The sequence below is a fragment of the Salmo salar genome, chromosome ssa14, assembly GCF_905237065.1.
Source record: "Salmo salar chromosome ssa14, Ssal_v3.1, whole genome shotgun sequence".
In the NCBI taxonomy this organism is placed as follows: Eukaryota; Metazoa; Chordata; class Actinopteri; order Salmoniformes; family Salmonidae; genus Salmo; species Salmo salar.
This window is the reverse complement of record NC_059455.1, coordinates 49498574-49518997: the sequence shown is the minus strand read 5'-3', so window position 1 is coordinate 49518997 and position 20424 is coordinate 49498574. Positions and strand designations below refer to the sequence as shown.

General features: G+C 45.5%; 1 protein-coding gene across 1 annotated transcript in view; it reads right to left on the bottom strand.

Moving 5' to 3' along the window:
• Positions 1 to 4877: 4877 nt before the first annotated feature.
• The window catches only part of LOC106569730 (protein APCDD1), a 33985-nt gene continuing 18438 nt past the window's right edge, over positions 4878 to 20424 (bottom strand). Inside the window, exons 3-7 of the mRNA XM_045694509.1 lie at positions 19267 to 19477; positions 16869 to 17042; positions 16464 to 16607; positions 7925 to 8246; positions 4878 to 7751 (exon numbers count right to left, since the gene is read on the bottom strand). Of these exons, the coding sequence (XP_045550465.1) occupies positions 7291 to 7751; positions 7925 to 8246; positions 16464 to 16607; positions 16869 to 17042; positions 19267 to 19477 (1312 nt within the window). The 3' untranslated portion in view covers positions 4878 to 7290. The remainder of the gene's footprint in view (positions 7752 to 7924; positions 8247 to 16463; positions 16608 to 16868; positions 17043 to 19266; positions 19478 to 20424) is intronic.

Below are 20424 nucleotides of genomic sequence, written 5' to 3'. Positions count from 1 at the left end.
CTGTGGATGTGTTACTGTATAATTGCGTAGGGGGCATACTCCACATTTAAGAACACCTCTTTCCATGACAGACTGACCAGGTGAAAGCTATGATCCCTTATTGATGTCACTTGTTAAATCCACTTCAATCAGTGTAGCTGAAGGGGAGGAGACAGGTTAAAGAAGGATTTTTAAGCCTTGAGACATGGATTGTGTATGTGTGCCATTCAGAGGGTGAATGGGGAAGACACAAGATGTAAGTGCTGTTGAACGGGGTATGGTAGTAGGAGCCAGGCGCACCAGTTTGTGTCAAGAACTGCAACGCTGCTGGGTTTTTCACACTCAGTTTCCTGTGTGTATCCAGAATGTTCCACCACCCAAAGGACATCCAGCCAACTTGACACAACTGTGGGAAGCATTGGAGTCAACATGAGCCAGCATCCCTGTGGAACGCTTTCAACACCTTGTAGAGTCCATGTCCTGATGAATGGATGCTGTTAAAGGGGGGATTCAACTCAATGTTAGGAAGGTGTTCCCAATGTTTGGTATAGTGAGTGTATATACACAGTTCAGTCTTACCCCCATTTAACGTCTGTACACTCCATAGGTATCAGCCTACTCCGTGACACCCACCGATTACAATTACGAAAGAGTTTACTCCAATATTAGCTACTCTAGTGGGACTCTGAAACCACTGAGCCACATTCAATAAGGTTACCAGGTAAACTATTCTGTGGAAGCCCATTCATCAATTGAGTATCACCATTTTTTTTATCAACCAAATATCTTGTTGGTTTTCAGTTCAGTTGTTAGGGTGAGATCAGGGCCTGTGTTCATAAAATGTCTGGGTAGGATTACTGATCTAGGACCAGTTTGGTCTTTTAGATGTTAACACAAGCTGGGCCTAATAACATAACATGGCCAGGGGCAGTGGTGGGGAAAAGTACTCAGTTGTCATACTTGAGTAAAAGTAAAGATGCCTTCATAGAAAATGACTCATGTAAAAGTGAAAAGTCACCCAGAAAAATACTACTTGAGTAAAAGTCTTAAAGGTTTTGGTTTATAAATATGCACGCGCTCCAGCAGGTATATTTCACTGGTCATCCCCAAAGCCAACACTTCCTTTGGCCGCCTTTCCTTCCAGTTCTCTGCTGCCAATGACTGGAACGAATTGCAAAAATCTCTGAAGCTGGAGTCTTATATCTCCCTCTCTAACTTTAAGCATCAGCTGTCAGTGCAGCTTACCGATCACTGTACCTGTACACAGCCAATCTGTAAATACATTTACATTTAAGTCATTTAGCAGACGCTCTTATCCAGAGCGACTTACAAATTGGTGCATTCACCTTATGATATCCAGTGGAACAACCACTTTACAATCGTGCATCTAAATCTTTTAAGGGGGGGGGGGGGGTTAGATGGATTACTTTATCCTATCCTAGGTATTCCTTAAAGAGGTACCTCATCCCCATATTGTTATTTATCCTCTTGCTCTTCTGCACCCCAGTATCTCTACTTGCACATCATCATCTGTACATTAACCACTCCAGTGTTAATGCTAAATTGTAATTATTTCGACTCTATGACCTATTTATAGCCTTACATCCCTAATCTTCTACATTCACACACACTGCACATAGATCTTTCTATTGTGTTATTGACTGTTTGTTTATGTGTAACTCTGTGTTGTTTGTGTCGCACTGTTTTGCTTTATCTTGTCCAGGTCGCAGTTGTAAATGAGAACTTGTTCTCAACTGGCCTACCTGGTTAAATAAAGGTGAAATAAATAAAATAGAATAAGTATCAAAAGTAAATGTACGAATAACTTAAAATTCCTTATATTAAGCAAACCAGACGGCACAGTTGCCTTTTTTCTTTTTACAGATGGCACACTCCAACACTCAGACGTAATTTGAAAACAAAGCATTTGTGTTTAGTGACTCCTCCAGATCAGAGGCTAGTAGGGATGACCAGGGATGTTCTCTGTTTAGTGAGTCCTCCAGATCAGAGGCAGTAGGGATGACCAGGGATGTTCTCTGTTTAGTGAGTTCTCCAGATCAGAGGCAGTAGGGATGACCAGGGATGTTCTCTGGATAAGTGTGTGAATTGGACCATTTTCTGTCCTGCCAAGCATTCAAAATGTAATTACTTTTGGGTGTCAGGAAAAATGTATGGAGTAAAAAGTACATAATTTTCTTTTAGGAATGTAGTCAAGTAAAAGTTGTCAAAAATATAAATAGTGAACTACAGATACCCCCAAAAAACGACTTAAGTAAAAAATACTTTAAAGTATTTTTTACTTAAGTACTTTACACCACTGGACAGGGGGACCTGATCCTAGATCAGCCTAGAGCTGTGGATAATGAAGACCTGATCCTAGATCAATCCAGAGCTGTGGATAATGAAGACCTGATCCTAGATCAGAACAGAGCTGTGGGTAATGAAGGACCTGATCCTAGACCAGCCCAGAGCTGTGGATAATGAAGACCTGATAGTCTGAGATGATTCATGAATACGGACCCAGGCCCAGTCAGTAATGCCCACAATCAGACAAAAAAAGCAAAACAGTAAGGTGTTCTGGGTGGTCATGGGATCACTTGTGATAACATGGTGTAAGGGTATAAACCTCTCCAGCTGTATAGGGCTTGAACTGGGCCAGCTGTCCCTAGTTACCCTATCCAGCTGAAGAGGGCTTGAACTGGGCCAGCTGTCCCTAGCTACCCTATCCAGCTGTAGAGGGCTTGAACTGGGCCAGCTGTCCCTAGTTACCCTATCCAGCTGTAGAGGGCTTGAACTGGGCCAGCTGTCCCTAGTTACCCTATCCAGCTGTAGAGGGCTTGAACTGGGCCAGCTGTCCCTAGTTACCCTATCCAGCTGTAGAGGGCTTGAACTGGGCCAGCTGTCCCTAGCCATCCTCTCCAATTGGTCTCGGAAATATAATAATGCTACCCTCATCATTCCAGGGCTAGTGTGTGGGTGCTGGCTTTAGTCAAGCAGAAACGTACCCGAATCCTGACATTCTGGATCAGGGCTCTCTAATCCTGTTCCTGGAGAGAGACCTCCAGGAGGGCATCTCACCAGGTACAAGGTTGGAGTTAAAACCTCCAGGAGGGTCTCTCTCCAGGAACAGGGTTGGAGTGTAAACCTACAGGAGGGTAGCTCTCCAGGAACAGGGTTGGAGTTAAAACCTCCAGGAGGGTAGCTCTCCAGGAACAGGGTTGGAGTTAAAACCTCCAGGAGGGTATCTCTCCAGGAACAGGGTTGGAGTTAAAACCTCCAGGAGGGTATCTCTCCAAGAACAGGGTTGGAGTTAAAATCTCCAGGAGGGTATCTCTCCAAGAACAGGGTTGGAGTTAAACCTCCAGGAGGGTATCTCTCCAAGAACAGGGTTGGAGTTAAACCTCCAGGAGGGTATCTCTGTTATTTGAGTAGCCATTTTAACCCCCGTACATGTCTTGGTAAAAACAATAGGATAAATACACATTCCCATTCTCGTTTTTACTTGTTTTTCTCAACTCTCCGCACTTCAAAAAAAATCTCTTCAGGTAGTAGATCTTAAAACACAATCATAACAAGAAAAATATTCTCAAAAGGTCCGCACCACCCATGTTTCCATGACCCCCCTCCACCACCCCAGGATTACACGCAAAGGGGCTTTGAGGTTTAAAAGTAAACATTTTACACATTAAGTTATATTTACCTGTGTGAAAGTGTTTTAAAACATTATGGAGAAAAAAAAACATAAGTTAATAATTCGTATTGTATGAAGTTGTTTTTATTATACAACAGAAATCCAGGTACTATAAAAGGAGGTTGTTACACTACATCCTTGGATATCCAGCAATACTTTGCTGTTGACTGTTTTGCTTTTTATTTTTTATTTATGGGAATTCACTACAAAGTACTGGCCCATAGCGTTATAAAATACTCCCTTCAATTTAAAAGCGATTCAAGCACTTATTCATGTTGCTTCATTACCGATGTTCTATTGACACGTCACTTCATTATCTCTGTTCTGTTGACACGTCATTTCATTATCTCTGTTCTATTGACACGTCACTTCATTATCTCTGTTCTATTGACACATCACCTCATTATCTCTGTTCTATTGACACATCACCTCATTATCTCTGTTCTATTGACACGTCACTTCATTATCTCTGTTCTATTGACACGTCACCTCATCTCTGTTCTGTTGACACGTCACCTCATTATCTCTGTTCTGTTGACACGTCACCTCATTATCTCTGTTCTGTTGACACGTCACCTCATTATCTCTGTTCTGTTGACACGTCACCTCATTATCTCTGTTCTGTTGACACCTCACCTCATTATCTCTGTTCTGTTGACACGCCACCTCATTATCTCTGTTCTGTTGACACGCCACCTCATTATCTCTGTTCTGTTGACACATCACTTCATTATCTCTGTTCTATTGACACATCACCTCATTATCTCCGTTCTATTGACACACCACCTCATTATCTCCGTTCTGTTGACACACCACTTCTTTCCAACTGTTTTCTCCTGACGTTTTGCATTTAGAAATGCTTGAGTAAAAACCAACAGCGGTTGAGAGCGTTGGGCCCGTAACAGAAATGCTGCCGGTTCGAATCCCTGAGCCGGGCAAGGTGGAGAAATCTGCTGTTCTGCCCTGGAGCAAGGCAGTTATTAACCCTCAGCAACAACTGCTCCCCAGGCACTGATCACGTTGATTTAAAGCAGCCCCCCCCAGCACCTCTCCGATTCAGAGGGGTTGGGTTAAATATGGAAGACACATTTCAGTTGAATGCATTCAGTTGACTAGGTATCTCCCTTCACCTCACCCCCTCCCCCATAACATGTTTGCAATTAGTGCTGTTTGTCTTTACGAAATAAAGAGTCCATAATAACCAGTGTACAGTATCAAATCTTTAATTGTCATACATACAGCCAGTTATACAGATCGTTTTAGGGCATCTTCATCCATTGCGTATGAGATGGTTCTCAGGCTAGATCGTAGCGGATATCTCTGTTAACATCAAAGAAGATCACGGGCGGATTTCTAAATGTGCCGTAACTCCTGACCTGTACAATAAAGTGTTTGGTGTTTTAGTTATGGGGAAGATTTAGACAAAAGTGCCATTTAACATTTTTTTTTTGTGGTATCATATTAGTCATGGAAGTCTCTGTAGGTTATGTCATTATCAGTAGTCCTATTGTACTGATAATGTATTTCCCGTTTAAACCCTGAATCAGATTCTTTAGCATTTGTCTACCCCAAACACGTTCTTTGCCATCTTTACATTTCATTGTAGAAAATAATGCATCTTATTTCATCTACTTGTAATACCAAGAAGACACTTGCTATTGTGTTAAGGTATGGTGTATAAAAACAATCTCCTGTATTTGTGGATGCAGCCATAGATAAACTTCTCTAGTTCTATAACCTAAGACTTCTATAGTTCTATAACCTAAGACTTCTAGAGTTCTATAGCCAAATACTTCTAGAGTTCTATAGCCTAGGCCTTCTCTAGTTCTATAGCCAAAGACTTCTAGAGTTCTATAACCAGACTTCTCTAGTTCTATAGCCTAAGACTTCTAGAGTTCTATAACCAAAGACTTCTCTAGTTCTATAACCAAAGACTTCTCTAGTTCTATAGCCAAAGACTTCTATAGTTCTGTAGCCTAAGACTTCTATAGTTCTATAGCCAAAGACTTCTAGAGTTCTATAACCAGACTTCTCTAGTTCTGTAGCCTAAGACTTCTCTAGTTCTATAACCAAAGACTTCTCTAGTTCTATAGCCAAAGACTTCTATAGTTCTGTAGCCTAAGACTTCTATAGTTCTATAGCCAAAGACTTCTAGAGTTCTATAACCAAAGACTTCTAGAGTTCTATAGCTAAAGACTTCTGGAGTTTTATAGCTAAAGACTTCTGGAGTTCTATAACCAAAGACTTCTAGAGTTCTATAGCCAAAGACTTCTAGAGTTCTATAGCCAAAGACTTCTAGAGTTCTATAGCCAAAGACTTCTGGAGTTTTATAGCTAAAGACTTCTGGAGTTCTATAGCTAAAGACTTCTATAGTTCTATAACCTAAGACTTCTATAGTTCTGTAGCCTAAGACTTCTCTAGTTCTATAACCAAAGACTTCTAGAGTTCTATAGCCAAAGACTTCTAGAGTTATATAACCAAAGACTTCTAGAGTTCTATAGCCAAAGACTTCTATAGTTCTGTAGCCTAAGACTTCTATAGTTCTATAGCCAAAGACTTCTAGAGTTCTATAACCAAATACTTCTAGAGTTCTATAGCTAAAGACTTCTGGAGTTTTATAGCTAAAGACTTCTAGAGTTCTATAACCAAAGACTTCTAGAGTTCTATAGCCAAATACTTCTAGAGTTCTATAGCCAAAGACTTCTGGAGTTTTATAGCTAAAGACTTCTGGAGTTCTATAGCTAAAGACTTCTATAGTTCTATAACCAAAGACTTCTCTAGTTCTGTAGCCAAAGACTTCTCTAGTTCTATAACCTAAGACTTCTATAGTTCTATAACCTAAGACCTCTAGAGTTCTATAGCCAAATACTTCTAGAGTTCTATAGCCTAGGCCTTCTCTAGTTCTATAACCTAAGACTTCTATAGTTCTGTAGCCTAAGACTTCTCTAGTTCTATAACCAAAGACTTCTAGAGTTCTATAGCCAAAGACTTCTAGAGTTATATAACCAAAGACTTCTAGAGTTCTATAGCCAAAGACTTCTAGAGTTCTATAGCCAAAGACTTCTAGAGTTCTATAGCTAAAGACTTCTGGAGTTTTATAGCTAAAGACTTCTGGAGTTCTATAGCTAAAGACTTCTGGAGTTCTATAACCAAAGACTTCTCTAGTTCTATAACCAAAGACCTCTCTAGTTCTATAACCAAAGGCTTCTCTAGTTCTCCATTTCCACTCTAAAGTGCAGTTATTGTGATGCAGCGGTGTTACCTCTGGTAATAACGGAGTGGAGTTCCAAGCAACAGAGGCATCAAAGGAACTAGTCTCCACTCTCTCTCCACGCTCTCCACTCTCTCTCCTCTCTCCACTCTCTCTCCACTCTCTCCTCTCCACTCTCTCCACCTTGTCTTTTAAACGCTTCCATCGCATTTAAAAAGCCAAAAAGATATTTCAAAAGTTCAAGTGCGTCAAAGGCAATGAGCAGTCTCCTTTCCCTCAGGGTAGACGCTGAAGTAGAGTCAGATTAGAGTCCTCTCTCACGGTCCACAGTCCTACACACAGTCAGTGTCTTTATGTACAAAAACCAGTAGGTCTGTTCTTTAACTATGAAAAACCAGACTGTCAGTTTTTAGCTGTAACACCGGAACAACAGAACCAGCGCGGTCAGAACCACAACAACACCCCTCCGGTTCTGGTTCCACGTCATTCTGGTTCCACCATTACTCAGCCTCAGGGGTCGGTCCTCGTCTTCCCCTCCCACGACCTCTGACATCTGGCTGCTAGCTGAACACTGGACCAGGGGCATCTGGTACGAGGTTGCTCGTTTATCCGGCCGGTCGGGGCTGGACCCGTCTGAGGGTCTCTGGCCGTTGTAGAGGAGTAGGTGTCCGTGGGCGTCCTGTTCCATCCGGAACAGCTCGTACTCTGTGTGCGGGAGGCGGATCCCCAACGCCACGCAGCCATTGGTCAAGGTGACGTCCTGTTCAACTCCGACCTCCCAGGAACCATGGATGCCACACTCGTTACCTTTGAACACGTTGAGGAGAGACGTGGTGGCCAGGTCCATGGGCATCACACGCATGTGGTTCACTGAAGAGGGAAGGAGGGGTGCAGAGGATGAGAGAGGGAGAGAGAGTGATCCAGATCGATGATACATTTAATCTGAAATACACAGATTTGTAAACCCACCCTCTTGTTCATCTCGACCACACACTTCACAATTCAAATCTCAACAGAGTTGAAAATCAACCTTTGCCCTTTACCTTTGAAGACGAATTCCGTGCCTCCCATAACTCGGGTTGAGTGCGTCCCTCGGCTGTACCTCCCTCTAGCGTAGATATTGAAGGAGGGGTGTTTGCAGATGGGGTCAGAGTAGTGGTAGTAGTGGCCCTCCCAGGTCTGATTGTTGTCATGGAAGATGAAGTGACGGGTCAGGAAGAGGACCTCAGGGCGGACCTCACAGCGCTGGCTCACCCATTGGCCATACAGACCCACTGTCATGTCCGCCCGCGGCGCCAGGATGGGAGGGTGGAACTCATCCGAAATGTAGATGATACGACAGGCAATGCAGCCGTGGTCATGGTTCTGGAGGAGGAGAGAAGATTCATTAGATTTAGGGAACGGGGGGTCCATATTCAGGGTTTGAAAGAACAGAGATCGTTTCAGCTCACATGTGGAAGACTACATTTATTAAGGTATGAAAACATCTGACAAACTTAGATGGTAGGGTGTAATGTCCCTTTAACACTGCAAATGAATCATTTCAAATGTCAATCTGGAATGGAATGTATGCAAACTTACAGAAGTTTTTTTATTTTTAAAAGACAACGTGCAGGAAATGGCGTTCTTCAGGTAATCCAAAAACAACTATAGATTTTAAAAATCACTTAATATGATTTGTTGAGTTTTTGTCTTGTCATTAAATGTCTCTATAGGAACATCAAGCATGATCAATGAGCTATATTCTCTATCTATTGTTTTCTCTCTATTAGACGGGATTACTAGACATGTCGAGCACATCTATTATGTACATTACTGTAATGTCAAATACCAATATAATCGTTTAAGTACTGTAATTTAACGACTGTTGCTGTACTTTGGGATATACAGGAAAACTGATTTTCTTCAGAAAGAATCAATCCGTTACGGAATCCAAGCAAAGTTGCAGTGTTTTCTCAGGGTGATCACATAATTTACTGAAACAGACATGGACGGACGGACAGAAGGAAAAAACTCAGTTGGATTTACTGCAAAAACACAGCCCAGTCCTCCAGCTGGGTTTAATGCAGAAATACAGCCCTCCAGCTGGGTTTTACTGCAGAAACACAGCCCAGTCCTCCAGCTGGGTTTACTGCAGAAATACAGCCCAGTCCTCCAGCTGGGTTTACTGCAGAAATACAGCCCAGTCCTCCAGCTGGGTTTACTGCAGAAACACAGCCCAGTCCTCCAGCTGGATTTACTGCAGAAACACAGCCCAGTCCTCCAGCTGGGTTTACTGCAGAAATACAGCCCAGTCCTCCAGCTGGGTTTACTGCAGAAATACAGCCCAGTCCTCCAGCTGGGTTTATGCTCCTCATACTGAGAAAAGCTATAAAGGGACTTAGTTTCATTAGGCTTCAGATTCATAAAGCTATTGTCGAAGGTATACAAGACCCTCTATCAATCTTTATTACATGCCATGTCTCGTTCGCTTAGCCAAGTCCCTAAAGCGACACACATTCTCTTCAGTTCTGTAATCTCTTGACCAGACAGCTGAACACATTAGATTTATGGAGCCTTATGGATTAAGCCTAGAATAAATCTGTACCACGGAAGATCCACGCTATAGCTCACTTGACATTTAAAAGGTAATTTTGCCGATTGAGCCGCAATGCAGCGTTTACCGGGAATGCAGCCTCCGCTGACACGGGAACATTGTGATGCGTAGTCGAAAAAGGGGACATCGAACCCCGGCCTAACAGTGTAGATTAGATTCACATTCTGTTATTTATGATCGTTCTATTCTGTAGAGGAAACCCTTCAGGGTTAGGGTTAGGGAAACCCTTCAGGGTTAGGGTTAGGGAAACCCTTCAGGGTTAGGGATAGGGACACCCTTTAGGGTTAGGGAAACCCTTCAGTGTTAGGGTTAGGGAAACCCTTCAGGGTTAGGGTTAGGGACACCCTTCAGGGTTAGGGTTAGGGACACCCTTCAGGGTTAGGGAAACCCTTCAGGGTTAGGGTTAGGGACACCCTTCAGGGTTAGGGTTAGGGACACCCTTCAGGGTTAGGGTTAGGGACACCCTTTAGGGTTAGGGACACCCTTCAGGGTTAGGGACACCCTTCAGGGTTAGGGACACACTTCAGGGTTAGGGACACCCTTCAGGGTTAGGGAAACCCTTCAGGGTTAGGGTTAGGGACACCCTTCAGGGTTAGGGTTAGGGACACCCTTCAGGGTTAGGGACACCCTTCAGGGTTAGGGTTAGGGACACCCTTCAGGGTTAGGGAAGCCCTTCAGGGTTAGGGACACCCTTCAGGGTTAGGGTTAGGGAAACCCTTCAGGGTCAGGGACACCCTTCAGGGTTAGGGTTAGGGAAACCCTTCAGGGTCAGGGACACCCTTCAGGGTTAGGGTTAGGGAAACCCTTCAGGGTTAGGGTTAGGGACACCCTTCAGGGTTAGGGTTAGGGAAACCCTTCAGGGTTAGGGAAACCCTTCAGGGTTAGGGACACCCTTCAGGGTTAGGGAAACCCTTCAGGGTTAGGGTTAGGGACATCCTTTAGGGTTAGGGAAACCCTTCAGGGTTAGGGTTAGGGAAGCCCTTCAGGGTTAGGGAAACCCTTCAGGGTTAGCGTTAGGGAAACCCTTCAGGGTTAGGGAAACCCTTCAGGGTTAGGGTTAGGGAAACCCTTCAGGGTTAGGGACACCCTTCAGGGTTAGGGTTAGGGAAACCCTTCAGGGTTAGGGTTAGGGAAACCCTTCAGGGTTAGGGTTAGGTAAACCCTTCAGGGTCAGGGACACCCTTCAGGGTTAGGGTTAGGGAAACCCTTCAGGGTCAGGGACACCCTTCAGGGTTAGGGTTAGGGAAACCCTTAAGGGTTAGGGAAACCCTTCAGGGTTAGGGTTAGGGACACCCTTCAGGGTTAGGGTTAGGGACACCCTTCAGGGTTAGGGTTAGGGACACCCTTCAGGGTTAGGGTTAGGGAAACCCTTCAGGGTTAGGGAAACCCTTCAGGGTTAGGGACACCCTTCAGGGTTAGGGAAACCCTTCAGGGTTAGGGAAACCCTTCAGGGTTAGGGTTAGGGACACCCTTTAGGGTTAGGGAAACCCTTCAGGGTTAGGGTTAGGGAAGCCCTTCAGGGTTAGGGAAACCCTTCAGGGTTAGCGTTAGGGAAACCCTTCAGGGTTAGGGAAACCCTTCAGGGTTAGGGTTAGGGAAACCCTTCAGGGTTAGGGTTAGGAAAACCCTTCAGGGTTAGGGTTAGGGAAACCCTTCAGGGTTAGGGTTAGGGAAACCCTTCAGGGTTAGGGTTAGGGAAACCCTTCAGGGTTAGGGAAACCCTTCAGGGTTGGGGTTAGGGACACCCTTTAGGGTTAGGGAAACCCTTCAGGGTTAGGGACACCCTTCAGGGTTAGGGTTAGGGAAACCCTTCAGGGTCAGGGACACCCTTCAGGGTTAGGGTTAGGGAAACCCTTCAGGGTCAGGGACACCCTTCAGGGTTAGGGTTAGGGAAACCCTTCAGGGTTAGGGAAACCCTTCAGGGTTAGGGTTAGGGAAACCCTTCAGGGTTAGGGTTAGGGACACCCTTCAGGGTTAGGGTTAGGGACACCCTTCAGGGTTAGGGTTAGGGACACCCTTCAGGGTTAGGGACACCCTTCAGGGTTAGGGAAACCCTTCAGGGTTAGGGTTAGGGACACCCTTTAGGGTTAGGGAAACCCTTCAGGGTTAGGGTTAGGGAAGCCCTTCAGGGTTAGGGAAACCCTTCAGGGTTAGCGTTAGGGAAACCCTTCAGGGTTAGGGAAACCCTTCAGGGTTAGGGTTAGGGAAACCCTTCAGGGTTCGGGTTAGGGAAATCCTTCAGGGTTAGGGTTAGGGAAACCCTTCAGGGTTAGGGTTAGGGAAACCCTTCAGGGTTAGGGAAACCCTTCAGGGTTGGGGTTAGGGACACCCTTTAGGGTTAGGGAAACCCTTCAGGGTTAGGGACACCCTTCAGGGTTAGGGAATATAATTTCTGTTTAAGTATTACAATTTAGGAGCTGTCTTAAATGTTTCTGTAAATCAGCATTATGATAGTGTGAGGTTTAAGAGAACATGTATCCAGTACAGCACAATTACCATTTAAGAGAGAGGGGTTACAGACAGAGAAGACAATGAGACAGAAGAGCGAGAGAGAACTTCCCTCTCTCCCATTCAGCCAACAGCCTCCCTCTCTCCCCCCCACAGCCTCCCTCTCTCCCAAACAGAACCATCCAACCCATAAAACACAGAGAGACCTGCTGACTGTCCTAAAACATAACTCCTCATCCTGGGGCCTGGGCCAACCCCATGCCTTCGTTATTGATACATCAACCCCATGTCCCCTGCTTGTTGTACATTGTCCCTGCCAAATAAATATAATACATACAGTAACTAACTTCACAGGAATAGTACTAACTCTTCATCTGTTTAAGTTGAACTTCTGTTTGTAAGTTAATATGGTTTCTCCTAAAAATTACTATTTGTCTTCAACATGCTATTACTGAGTACTTCTGTTTAATTGGAATAACACATATGTAAACAATTCATGACATTCATATCCCGGAGGACCAGGGTGTGGGGGGGTAACGGAGGACCAGGGTGTGGGGGGGTAACGGAGGACCAGGGTGTGGGGGGTAACGGAGGACCAGGGTGTGGGGGGTAACGGAGGACCAGGGTGTGGGGGGGTAACGGAGGACCAGGGTGTGGGGGGGTAACGGAGGACCAGGGTGTTGGGGGGTAACGGAGGACCAGGGTGTGGGGGGGTAACGGAGGACCAGGGTGTGGGGGGGTAACGGAGGACCAGGGAGTGGGGGGGTAACGGAGGACCAGGGTGTTGGGGGGTAATGGAGGACCAGGGTGTTTGGAAACACTCCTGTACACTATGGTGTTTAATATAGTTCAAACAATATTGAGCGCCACAACTCCACATATGGAACAAAAATAAAAGCAGCAAAGCCTTCATACTCATAACTTTATCTGGACAGCATTGAGAAAGTAGAGAATGATGGAAAATAAATAAAATGGGTATAAACTGTCTGCTGCCTCACTCTTATTGCGTCACTGAGATCCACACAGTAACCACAGACTAACAGGCTGGCAGTGACAACCCTCTGGACTGTTACCAGACCCAACTATTACCCACTGAACATTGATGGATCGGATAGTCGCCATGGCAATAAAACATCCTGAAGAAGAAACTATTATGACATCACTGGATGGGCTGGCTAGTGAGCTGATGATTGTAAGTTAACTGGTGGGACTGAGCTGAGGGCACGTCTAAAGCTATTTCACGTCCAATATATTATCTGGGCTTCAGCTCAGCTGGCTAACGAAGCCTTGTGGCAGCTAAGAGATCCAGGTTTCACTTCAACATACTATCATCCTCAGTGTACAAAGAGAGAAGGAAAGTCTGCATGTGTACAGCTGGCTCACCTCTAGATACTATCCACTAGCTATCGTATGTTTGCATTTGTTTTTTATTATGGATCCCCATTAGTTCCTGCCAAGGCAGCAGCTACTCTTCCTGGGGTTTATTAAGGATCCCCATTAGTTCCTGCCAAGGCAGCAGCTACTCTTCCTGGGGTTTATTATGAATCCCCATTAGTTCCTGCCAAGGCAGCAGCTACTCTTCCTGGGGTTTATTATGGATCTCCATTAGTTCCTGCCAAGGTAGCAGCTACTCTTCCTGGGGTTTATTATGGATCCCCATTAGTTCCTGCCAAGGCAGTAGATACTCTTCCTGGGGTTTATTATGGATCCCCATTAGTTCCTGCCAAAGCAGCAGCTACTCTTCCTGGGGTCCAGCAAAATTAAGGCAGTTTATACAATTTTAAAACATTACAATACATTCATAGATTTCACAACACACCGTGTGCCCTCAGGCCCCTACACCACTACCACATATCTACAGTACTAAATCCATGTGTATGTATAGTGCGCATGTTATCGTGTGTGTATGCGTGCATGTGTCTGTGCCAATGTTTGTGTTGCTTCACAGCCCTCGCTGTTCCATAAGATGTTTTTTTTAATCATGCTACATGCTATCCACTAACTATCCTATGTTGATCATTCAGAAATGTTTCACTGACTTATCACTTGGCTACTGGATACAGCAGGTGTGGATGTACTCTCGTGTTCTAAGACTTTATTTCAGATCATTTCGGAATTGAATTCCTGAATAACTGGCAAACTATTGAACAAGGGAAGTGTTTTTTGATGACCCCAAGCTGCCTGTATTTGATTAGAGCTTATGGAAATATGCAAATGATGCTAGTGTGCTTTGATTATGGAGATAAGATATACTGGACCTATTGCACGGGTCAAAAGAGAGAGAGACACACAGAACAAGAGAGACAGGGGGACAGAGAGAGAGATACAGACAGAGAGACAGGGGGACAGAGAGATATACAGACAGAGAGACAGGGGGACAGAGAGAGATACACACAGAACAAGAGCGACAGGGGGACAGAGAGAGAGAGATATACAGACAGAGAGAAACATACACGGGTGTAAAGAGACAGACGAGTTCTTCTGATGTAGCAGGTATGCATGAAATCAGAGCCGGAATGTTCTGTCCGGGAATTATTCATAAGGCTGCATGATTCCAAATTCTAGGAATGTCACATGTGTGATCACTACCAGAGATGGAAGGTGTGCAGCAGGTTTCACATTCCAAATGAAACCCTAATTCCCCATATAGGGTACTTCTTTTCACCTAGGCCCATAGGGTTTTTAGCCAAAAGTAGTGCACTATGTAGGGAATAGGGTGCCATTTGGGACGTAGCCAGGTTTCATGTTCCCCCCCCCCCCACCGTTTCTCTTCTCTCCGGCCCTGAGGAGCTTCACTCTGCAGCGCTGGTCGTTAGAGCACCACAGGGCTCCTCACCCTAACCACTCATTGTGTCCCAAATGGCACCCTATTCCCTATACAGTGCACTACTTCAGACCAGAGCCCTATGGCACCCTATTCCCTATATACAGTGCACTACTTTAGACCAGGACCCATAGGGTGCCCAGTCGCTGTTTGCATTACCAATCCGTGGTCAGCGTGGTACAGATGTAATGTTTGTTTAGACAGGCCAGAGGATCTCAGGGTACTCTATGTGAAGTGGTTGGGTTCACAGCATCACTATAAGGTTATATGGAGCAGGACAACTGCTGTTCCAACTATAAACAGTTCAAATCACATCCTCATAAAGACCGTGATCAGGAATTAAAATGACTTAGGCCTTGATGTTAAAAGAAGTGGGAAAAAAACTGTACAGGGTATCAGTATGTCATGGTATCAGTATGTCATGGTATCAGTATGTCATGGTATCAGTATGTCATGGTATCCGTATGTCATGGTATCGGTATGTCATGGTATCGGTATGTCATGGTATCGGTATGTCATGGTATCAGTATGTCATGGTATCGGTATGTCATAGTATCGGTATGTCATGGTATCGGTATGTCATAGTATCGGTATGTCATGGTATCAGTATGTCATGGTATCGGTATGTCATAGTATCAGTATGTCATGGTATCGGTATGTCATAGTATCGGTATGTCATGGTATCGGTATGTCATGGTATCGGTATGTCATGGTATCAGTATGTCATGGTTTCGGTATGTCATGGTTTCGGTATGTCATGGTATCGGTATGTCATGGTATCAGTATGTCATAGTATCGGTATGTCATAGTATCGGTATGTCATGGTATCGGTATGTCATGGTATCGGTATGTCATGGTATCGGTATGTCATGGTATCAGTATGTCATGGTTTCGGTATGTCATGGTTTCGGTATGCCATGGTATCGGTATGTCATGGTACCGGTATGTCATGGTACCGGTATGTCATGGTACCGGTATGTCATGGTATCGGTATGTCATGGTATCGGTATGTCATGGTACCGGTATGTCATGGTACCGGTATGTCATAGTATCAGTATATCATGGTATCAGTATATCATGGTGTCAGTATATCATGGTATCAGTATGTCATGGTACCGGTATGTCATAGTATCAGTATGTCATAGCATCAGTATGTCATGGTATCGGTATGTCATGGTATCGGTATGTCATGGTATCAGTATGTCATAGCATCAGTATGTCATGGCATCAGTATGTCATGGTATCAGTATGTAATGGTATCAGTATGTAATGGCATCAGTATGTAATGGCATCAGTATGTCATGGTATCAGTATATCATGGTATCAGTATATCATGGTATCAGTATGTCATAGTATCAGTATGTCATGGTATCAGTATGTCATGGTATCAGTATGTCATAGTATCAGTATGTCATGGTATCAGTATGTCATGGTATCAGTATGTCATGGTATCAGTATGTCATAGTATCAGTATGTCATAGTATCAGTATGTCATAGCATCAGTATGTCATGGTATCAGTATGTCATGGTATCAGTATGTTATAGTATCAGTATGTCATGGTATCAGTATGTCAGGGTATCAATATGTCATGTTATCAGTATGTCATGTTCTGGGAGGCAGTAAGTACACAGACAACATCAGAACAGTCTTCGACCTAATGTCTTAAATCTGTACAACCTTCAGCCCCACTAACATAGAGAGCAACATACTGACCTTGGCACTCTGTAGAGCGGCCTGGTAACTAGAGGGTCTATAGTACATCCTCTGAGCTACCTCAGTGTGGATGTCTCCCAGGAACAGCTCTTCAACCATGTGGTCCACGTTATGATGAGGGTACTGTTTCTCCACACGTAGCAGCTGCAAGAGAAGAAGAAGAATGATTCGTAGACATATCATTCAAAAAGTGTTCTGTTCTGTGGTCCAGTGTACACACGTCTAACAGAAAGCCGCAGCGCAATGCCCCCATGATCAGTTTCTAGAGGTTAAGTGCCTTGTTCAAAGGGCTACTGGTGGATATTGATGCCAGCAACCCTCTGGTTGCCAGTCCATTGCATATTTTTTCGTGTCGGGAATGGGCTCGAACCGTAGACCCTCTGGTTACTAGTATTCCTCACTAACCTGTAGCTCGTGTATGGAGAAGTTGATCTCTCTGGAACAGTCACAGCCCTCCTCGTTCCACAGCTCATAGCTGATGTTGGGTTCCCAGGGTGCTTTGATCCTCACGGTGCTGCGACAGCTCTGGTTTAACCTCTGGCTCAGCTCCTTGGCCACGGCCGCACTGTGACACACCACCTGGGTAGTGGGATGAACACACACTGAATGACCAGGGCTTTAACACACTGACTGACCAGGGCTTTAACACACTGAATGACCAGGGCTTTAACACACTGAATGACCAGGGCTTGAACACACTGATTGACCTGGGCTTTAACACACTGACTGACCTGGGCTTTAACACACTGATTGACCAGTGCTTTAACACACTGAATGACCAGGGCTTTAACACACTGAATGACCAGGGCTTTAACACACTGAATGACCAGGGCTTTAACACACTGAATGACCAGGGCTTTAACACACTGAATGACCAGGGCTTTAACACACTGATTGACCTGGGCTTTAACACACTGAATGACCAGGGCTTTAACACACTGACTGACTGACCAGGGCTTTAACACACTGACTGACCTGGGCTGTAACACACTGACTGACCAGGGCTTTAACACACTGACTGACCAGGGCTTTAACACACTGACTGACCAGGGCTTTAACACACTGAATGACCAGGGCTTTAACACACTGAATGACCTGGGCTTTAACACACTGAATGACCAGGGCTTGAACACACTGATTGACCTGGGCTTGAACACACTGACTGACCTGGGCTTTAACACACTGAATGACCAGGGCTTTAACACACTGACTGACTGACCAGGGCTTTAACACAGTGACTGACCTGGGCTTGAACACACTGACTGACCAGGGCTTTAACACACTGACTGACCTGGGCTTTAACACACTGACTGTGTTGAGACTTCTAGCTCACTCAGGAAAAGAGAATATATATATATATATATATATATATATATAAATAGATAAAAGAGAAGCAAATGGGTCTGATGTGTTCAATTAAATGGGGAACGAGTGATTTCTTTAAGTTTCTTAGATGCTCAGATATGTTACGTTATGTGCGCATGCGCAGCTTCACTAGAGACTTAAATTACAGCACCTGGTAATCACTTGACCGCAGACAATCATCAGGAGCACACAGCCCGTTGGTATGTAACTGCGATCTACTCAGTCTAGCATTCATGTTTAAAGTCACTTATATGTTTGTGCACTGAACGTTTACCTCACTGTGTCGGTGTTTAGTTGGCCGGAAGTAACTTGTAGCTCGCTGGGTGCGGTAGCTCAGCGACCCAGATGCTATATAGCATTAGGCTATTATTATCAGCCATTTGCATTGTGCTGATTGTTCGGAGCACTCTGCTGGTTTCTGGTAGCGGTGGTGATAGCGGTGGTTTGGTTCGGTGATCCATGGTGGAGTGCCGCATTATGTTGCGTTTGTGAGTGTGTAAATCCTTTGGACGAGGCATGTGGTGGCATGGGTTCTGTGTCCTGTGACAGCGTCCATAGCAACCTGTGACGGCAGAGTCACTGTGCGCATGCTCCTCTGGCGCTGGGCATTCTGTGTGTTGTAGTCGGTGCTGTTTTAAGCCAGATTTGTCACATCTTTGATGGTGTTGCAGGCTGTTTGATTTTAATTATTTACATTATTATATTACTTGAATAATATATTATATCTTAATAATATATTGTCATTATTTGTTTGTTGTATTTCAGGTTTATGACCTGTGGTCATTTGATTTAAAATAAAATTAAGGACAAAACACGAGTCATGACATTGTGTGCTTCCTGGTGAGCCTTTTCGGAGGGCTAAATAACGAAAAATCCGAACAGACTGACCTGGGCTTTAACACACTGACTGACCTGGGCTTTAACACACTGACTGACCTGGGCTTTAACACACTGACTGACCTGGGCTTTAACACACTGACTGACCTGGGCTTTAACACACTGACTGACCTGGGCTTTAACACACTGAATGACCTGGGCTTGAACACACTGAATGACCTGGGCTTGAACACACTGAATGACCTGGGCTTTAACACACTGACTGACCTGGGCTTTAACACAGTGAATGACCTGGGCTTGAACACACTGAATGACCTGGGCTTGAACACACTGAATGACCTGGGCTTGAACACACTGACTGACCTGGGCTTGAACACACTGACTGACCTGGGCTTGAACACACTGACTGACCTGTGCTTGAACACACTAATAAATTCATCTAGTTGAGTAAGGAGTTTTACTGTTATCTTCTATATTTAGTTTTGTATGAACCCAGGAATATTATCCTTAATGGATTAATTATTATTAAAAATAAAAGTAACCAAACCTGTGTGTGGAGCTGGAAGTCTGCTTCTGTATACACACACACACACACCCCTACCTGTGTGTGGTGGAGCTGGTAGTCAGCCTCTGTTCCTCCTCTGACGATCCAGGAGGCCTGTCTGAGCCTCAGCCGTCCCCGGACTACCAGGGTGTAGGTGGGGGTAGTGCAGTGGTTGTCCCTGTAGTAGAACTGGTTGGCCTGGAACGTGTTGTTGGGGAAGAACCGGTACGACCGCGTCAGGAATTCTGGGCCAGGACGTACCTCGCAGCTGGCAGACGGAGAGAGGAGTTAGAGGTGGACAGAGAGAGGAGTTAGAGAGGTGGATGGGGGAGAGGAGTTAGAGAGAGGTGGACGGAGAGAGAGGAGTTAGAGAGAGGTGGACGGAGAGAGGTGGATGGGAGAGAGGAGTTAGAGAGAGGTGGACGGGGAGAGGAGTTAGAGGTGGACGGGGAGAGGAGTTGGAGAGAGAGGTGGACGGGGAGAGGAGTTGGAGAGAGAGGTGGACGGGGAGAGGAGTTGGAGAGAGAGAAGGACGGGGAGAGGAGTTGGAGAGAGGAGGTGGACGGGGAGAGGAGTTGGAGAGAGGAGGTGGACGGGGAGAGGAGTTGGAGAGAGGAGGTGGACGGGGAGAGGAGTTGGAGAGAGGAGGTGGACGGGGAGAGGAGTTGGAGAGAGGAGGTGGACGGGGAGAGGAGTTGGAGAGAGGAGGTGGACGGGGAGAGGAGTTGGAGAGAGGAGGTGGACGGGGAGAGGAGTTGGAGAGAGGAGGTGGACGGGGAGAGGAGTTGGAGAGAGGAGGTGGACGGGGAGAGGAGTTGGAGAGAGGAGGTGGACGGGGAGAGGAGTTGGAGAGAGGAGGTGGACGGGGAGAGGAGTTGGAGAGAGGAGGTGGACGGGGAGAGGAGTTGGGGAGAGGAGTTGGAGAGAGAGAAGGACGGGGAGAGGAGTTGGAGAGAGGAGGTGGACGGGGAGAGGAGTTGGAGAGAGGAGGTGGACGGGGAGAGGAGTTGGAGAGAGGAGGTGGACGGGGAGAGGAGTTGGAGAGAGGAGGTGGACGGAGAGAGGAGTTGGAGAGAGGAGGTGGACGGGGAGAGGAGTTGGGGAGAGGAGTTGGAGAGAGGAGGTGGACGGGGAGAGGAGTTGGAGAGAGGAGGTGGACGGGGAGAGGAGTTGGAGAGAGGAGGTGGACGGAGAGAGGAGGTGGACGGGGAGAGG